The sequence below is a fragment of the Aphis gossypii genome, chromosome 1 (genome assembly GCF_020184175.1).
Source record: "Aphis gossypii isolate Hap1 chromosome 1, ASM2018417v2, whole genome shotgun sequence".
NCBI classification, from domain to species: Eukaryota; Metazoa; Arthropoda; class Insecta; order Hemiptera; family Aphididae; genus Aphis; species Aphis gossypii.
In genome coordinates this window covers 4,785,918-4,792,416 of record NC_065530.1, presented here as the reverse complement: position 1 = coordinate 4,792,416, position 6,499 = coordinate 4,785,918, and the positions used below count along the sequence as shown (strand labels likewise).

Genomic DNA, 6,499 nt, shown 5'->3' with positions numbered 1-6,499 from the left:
TATTTAATTATTTTGAGAGTGTGTTTTTCAATGCATTTAGACTTAACGTAATTTGACATTCTGTAAAAATACGGTTTATCTATCTCCGTAATGTAACGGTCCGTGATGTTTCCTTCCGTATATTTACGGTTAATAATTCTACGGTCCGTTCTATTATTTTCCGTGATTTTACATGCGTCCCGGAAAATAGAAAACAAAAACAAAATCAAAATAAATCTGTTTTACAAAAAACACAACAACTCAAAGAAGTCTTCTTTTAATAAGTATTTATGTTATGCTTAGTTCAATTATTTCAATCACCTAAAGTTAAATACGTATAAAGCTTAACTTGTAACTAATTAATTATTATCGTGTATGTTTTAAATGAAATTTATTAATTACTAGCTGACCCGACACGGCGTTCCTCGTGTGTTACTTTCTTTTTTTGCATTTTCGTATGTTGTTTGTTAGTTTTTAATTGAATTGTATTGATAGTGCTAATATTACGTCGAATTCACAATTTAATTTTATGTGTGTGGGTGTTTTAATTGTTATAGCACTATTAGCTTCATTGGAAACATACATTTATAGGTCGTGAATATTATTATATTTTTTTTTTTTATTATTAGCACCTATATAAATACTACATTGGTTGTTCTTCCACTTGCGGCAAGAATGACTAAATGTAAATGTATCAACACATAAATCAGGTTGTTAAAGTAACAATTTTATAAACAAAAATTATAAACGTAAAATTCCATCGTAAATCACAAAATCCCCAATTGAGCAACCCTTTAAAATGCGAATTTTGAATAATCCTTTCTTAGTGCGCCGCTACATTGCTTAAGGAACCTCTGAACAAAATTTAAGTCTAGTTATTGTTTTACCGTTATATGTTATTGTTTTGTTACGTAATATTTTAATACACTGGCTTAAATGCATTTTGACGATTTTCACAAAATAATACACATTGTTTATTTATAACTAAAAGACTAAGTGGTGTTCTTAACCTTTAGTTATAAATTATAATGTTATAACATTCGGTATGAATATTAATAAGTAGAAATCAATCGTAAGTAAAGATTCTCTAAGCACCTTTAAATATATAGACCCCCTCCCATGACCATCCTGAGCATTAGCCCTTATGCCAAACTGAATTTTCATTTTTAAAATAAAATTTTGTGATCCCGGCCCCTGGGTAAATTTAATTTATACAGAATTTCAAATAATTGAGAGATTTTATTCGATTACGTTGGTGTACATGTATGAGATAAGCGATAAAAATTACTTATCATTTTATCAGCAATAAAAAGTAAAAAATATATTGGCGTTCGGCAATTTTTATTCCCACATTCACAAACGACACAATCCCACTCTATATGCTTTGATGTTCAGTATTACCTACTCGAATACTTATGCATTACACCTCTTAATCATCAATCAGTTATAGCGCCTTGCGTAGTATTTTGTAAGCGATTTTTTGTTGGAGTATGAAAAAAAACCTCGACATCCGAAGGTCAACCACACAAGTGGTCCTCCGGTGGTCGCTTATTGTCTCTTCAGTAATTAATGTTCCTGTATAAATAAATATGAACTAATATTATGGTGTTTATTCAACTATATTAGTCTAATCGTTTGGCCCACTTTTCAATAATTTAATATTAGTTTATTTTATTTGAAATTCTTTCTTGGTAGGTACCTAAACCCATAACTTTTTGTAATTAAATTTTAAAATTAAATCATAATTTATAGATTACATATAACTGGTATTGAAATATGAGTCTCACAGACACTGTTGGCAAATGTGCTGCAATTGCAACTATTGGAACATTCTTTGCTCCTGTGTAAGTACCTATGTAATTTAATTTAAAATATTCAGTATTTTGTAATATTTAAAATTGATAATTGGCTAAGACGCATTTTAAAATCCTGTTACCTATACTTTTAATTTTTATTACTATTTTTTGAAAAAAAAAATTCTCAAAATCACACAAGTAATCGGTACCTACTTAACTAAATTTTAAGCCTTGATTGATCATAACATAATTTGAATTGCTTTCATTTTAATTTTTTATTTCAATAACACTAATACTTAATTTTCTATTAACTCAATAAGTCCATATAACATTTAAATTCCAACTAGGTAGCAGTTAACTATTACTTAGGTGCATATTGTAGAAAAAAATACTAACAACTAAGTAACACGGTAGTTTTAGTATATTAGTTCGGTTAACTTTATTATGGTTTCTTTGTCTTTCTTTTTGAAGTTTTTTATTTTTCTATATTTCTAATATGTTACAGATTGTTTGAAATACCTGTTACATACAAAACTAATAAATAAAAGTAAAAGACATGATTTTTACTAATATATTTAAATATTTAATCAATGGTTAAATAGTTAAAGACACTTGAATAAATTATTAGAATTTATACTAACTACCATTCAAATATATTTAAAAGTATATTCATATAGGCAGTTTGTTCTTTTTTAAGAATATACCAAACTAGTATAATTTATGTTGTCTCCATCTTACAAATTTACTACAGAAAATTTATATTCAGCAGAATCAATTTTGTGTTATTACTTTTAATTTAATAATATTTAAATATTATATATATCTAAAAATAGTTGTCTTTAAAACCAATACTAGGCTCTCGAAAATATTGAGATGAGATCATTTTAAGGCTTTAATAGTTAATCTAATAAGTGAAGTATTTTAAATAAATATTATAACAATAGTTTAAACTATAAAATTGAAGTAGGTACCCAAATGGCTTTATACTACTACACAGATATTGATTTCTTGACATCGTATAGGCTGTTAAATGTTAATCATATTTTAAAATATAAGATTGATTAAAGAGACAAACATAATTTTTATTAATAGTATTATTATGTGTATTTGAAAATTATTTACAATTGTCAACTAATAGCTAAAAAAGGATACAAGATAGTTATATTTAATCTGCATAACAGTTTATAATAATTTTAAATTAAAATTAAGAGTGTAATATTATAACATCTAATTATCTAAATCATATAAATATGTGTTATAATAATCCCCTAAATATCATGAAAAATGTAATAAAAATTACAAAATTTGAAATAACATTTTTTTAATGTGTTCTTGTTTAATAAATAATAAAATTATCAACATGGGATTGATAATAATTGGAAAACATGTTTATTTTTTTATTAAACTATTTATTTATAAAATACAACAGATCGTGATTAAAAACAAAATAAAATGTTAAAATATCTTTAAAAGTTTAAAAATTAAAAATACACAAAAATAATGATGAGCTCCTTTTAACAAGTATGAAAAATCTTGTAAATTAGTTCCCTGGTTATGAATTTATGATACATATTTATTGAATAGTAAATAGGTCAATATTAGTATAAGTATAGAATATACCATACAGTATACACACTACACAGTGACACATAGATTAGAATTATGATAATTAATTAAATATATATTTTTAAAAGAATATTTATTTTAAAGTATGTAAGAAATATAATTTTTTGTACTTTGTAAGTGTATTGGTGTTAACTAATTTTCAAAATGTATTCCAAAGCATACCCATTTGTATAATTTTTTGACAAATACATGGCCTTAGCATAATTATTTTATATTAGATAACTTTAACTATTTTTAATTATATTTAAATATAATTGTGTTGCTTAAAACTTTTATTAACTCTTTAATATGAAATGTTTAATAGTAAATAAATTAGTCTAGAATTTATTTGTATTGCATATTAAATATTAATTTATTGAAGTTACATAACTATTGATATATTATATTAAAAAAAAAAATTTTTTTTTTTTTAATTATTTTTTATCCGTTCATTATTGAACTTATCTTATTCTTAATACCTAACCTATTATAACCTTAATAATATAATCCAAAAATATATTTATTGATTAGCTACCTATACATTTTTAGCATTTAATAATTTATATTTTTCTATTTCAGTCTTATATGTCGAGATATAATAAAAAATAAAAGCACCAAAAATGTTGATCCTACACCTTTTATTGGAGGTATGGCTATGTAAGTATTATATTGATATTTTAAATTTATTTGTTCATTTGTTCACTATAATTTAATGTGTTTAGGTCCATACTTATGATCAAAAATGGATTACTGATGAATGATCCTAATATTATACCAGTTAACATTTTTGGATTTATATTAAACTTGATATATTTTTTAGTATTTTATTTTTATACTGCTGATTCGGTAAATAAATTACTATTATTTGTAAATATCTAATGTTTGTCTAAATACTATTATATTTTGATATTTTTAGAAACCATTATTTTCAATGTTAACAAAAGCTACATTGTTCACTGGTGTATTATGGGGATATTCAACAATTGAAGATGAAAAACTAATTGAATACCGCTTTGGAGTTATTCTCACTGTATTAATGTTAACACTAATTGGATCTCCTCTATTTTCTTTGGTAAATTTTTCTAAGTGCTCCATTTTGACATGGATCTAGGATAATTGTAGGTGGAAGGATGATCAAATATCAATATAGCTTATCAAGGTTTACGTTTAGATTAGTGGATATCAAGTTAATGAGATTGAAAAGAGTTTACATTGAAATTACTTACATAAATAGACCGAATTATTTATAAATTATGTATTAATTAAATAATTTGTGTTAAAATCATCAGCTTCTTTTTTTTTGAAAGAAAAAGAGATTTGATCTTTTTTCAAATTCTAACTGAGCTAAGGCACTAGTGCCCGAATTCAGTTGGACTCTATTGTGTGGGTCTTCACTATGTTCCCTAACTGATTTTTAGCACACTATTTAATAATTGTATAGAAAGCATATTTTTCGTACCTACATCAATTATAATATTTATATATACAATGTTTAAATTATGAACCATACAATGTTGTTGTCATGTATACTATATTCAACTTAAAATATTAGGCTAGTACATATGATCTATGGATTCAGGGACACTAGTACCCCAGCTCAGTTTCAGGTTCGGATTTACGTGTCCTGGTATGGTAAACCTGTAAAATATGCGCCACTGAATTGTACGCTGATTGAATAATACATTTTTGATTGACCAAATAATGATATCTCTTTGTGAACGTTATTATTATTTCTAATTATTGTACACAGTACACACTTATTGATTTATTATAGGTACTCCTATTTTTATTTTGTCCATGGGGGGTTGAACCCTTAACTCCCCTGGCTATACTACTCATTATCTTATTATTTATTTATATAAAATAACATTTTTCATGTTTATTTCTTTTATAACTTTTTTGCACAATGGTTTAAAAATTTAATCAATTTGAAATTAAAAGCTAGTTTAAATTAAATTTTGATTATAATGTTTAATTGTTTTATCAAGTAAATATTTTTTAGGACTAATATTAATCAATTCTATTCATTCCACCCCATCAGACAGTATTTACAATCAATTCAATGTTCTGGTCTATGAAAGAGGGAACAAAAATATATTTTTTTTTTTACATAGATGTTGACTAGTATGTTACAAATGAGGAGAAATAATGCATCTTGTGCTTGAAACGAGTTCTTCTCTGTAGGCTAGAGAATGATACCTATTGAATATTAGCCATTGCCTGTTACTTATAAGTTACTAATTAGTTATAAACTAATAAATAATCATCAATAAGCATGAATATTTTTATTGTTTGTTTATTTTACAGAATGATATAATTAAAAATAAAGATGCATCAATGCTACCATTACCAATGATTGCTTCTGGAGCTTTTGTTGGATTCTTGTGGTTAATATATGGGTTGTTAATAGACAACATTTTTATCAAGGTAAAATAAAAAAATCCTATTTAATATGCATTTATACTAAATTTTTTTATTTTTTAGGTTCAAAACGTAGTAGCTGTTGTATTGTGTTTGATACAGCTGGGATTAATATTCAAATATCCTAAATCAGATAGCAAGAAACGTGATTAATGAACATAGTTACCAATTTAATGTAGCATTTATTTATGTTTACTGTGATTATCTTATACATCCTTCAATATTACATTTATATGATATCCTTACATTTCCATTATTTTGAGTGCTAGTTTGAGTAATTAATTAGTTATTTACAGATTATATATTTTTATTAAATTCCAAAATGTGATGTTAGAGTAATAGTTTTTAATTTTGTGCCATTTGTTTGTTTTAAATAGGTATAATTATATTTACTGAATATTATTATATAAATAATCAAAATCATTCCAATAAACTAAATTAATTTAGTTGCCTATTTCACTGTTTTTTAGTATAAATAATTATTAAAATCATAAAAACAAATTTAGATATTAAATGTCTATTATTACAAATTTATTTTTCAAAAGAAAAAATTCTTATACATTTTATACAATAGTTTTCAACATGCTTAATTACATAGTACATAGTTAAAACAAATAAAAATTGCAAAAAAAAAAAGTTTGTTCACTGTTCAGTAAAATAAAAAAATTCCAAATATACGGTAAAACAGAGCATTGTAA

General features: G+C 24.4%; 1 protein-coding gene across 2 annotated transcripts; it reads left to right on the top strand.

Moving 5' to 3' along the window:
* The first annotated feature begins 1,331 nt into the window (after positions 1 to 1,331).
* Positions 1,332 to 6,255, top strand: LOC114127141 (sugar transporter SWEET1-like). 2 transcript variants are annotated; one of them, XM_027991283.2, is made up of 7 exons: positions 1,332 to 1,670; positions 1,732 to 1,823; positions 3,960 to 4,037; positions 4,103 to 4,226; positions 4,297 to 4,452; positions 5,688 to 5,807; positions 5,865 to 6,255. In XM_027991283.2, the coding sequence occupies exons 2-7, from the start codon at positions 1,756 to 1,758 to the stop codon at positions 5,952 to 5,954; spliced, it is 636 nt and encodes a 211-aa protein (XP_027847084.2). In that variant the 5' UTR covers positions 1,332 to 1,670; positions 1,732 to 1,755; the 3' UTR covers positions 5,955 to 6,255. The 2 variants fall into 2 exon arrangements, with proteins under 2 accessions (XP_027847084.2, XP_050053015.1); XM_050197058.1 differs by having other exon boundaries at positions 1,454 to 1,823.
* The last annotated feature ends 244 nt before the right edge of the window (positions 6,256 to 6,499 follow it).

What these genes read in the sequence shown, in the direction of transcription:
- LOC114127141 (XM_027991283.2), top strand. Translation starts at nt 1,756, where the DNA reads ATGAGTCTCACAGACACTGTTGGCAAATGTGCTGCAATTGCAACTATT. An exon ending in ATTTTTATACTGCTGATTCG is followed by an intron (nt 4,227 to 4,296) that starts GTAAATAAATTA and finishes TGATATTTTTAG; the next exon opens with AAACCATTATTTTCAATGTT. An exon ending in GATCTCCTCTATTTTCTTTG is followed by an intron (nt 4,453 to 5,687) that starts GTAAATTTTTCT and finishes TTTATTTTACAG; the next exon opens with AATGATATAATTAAAAATAA.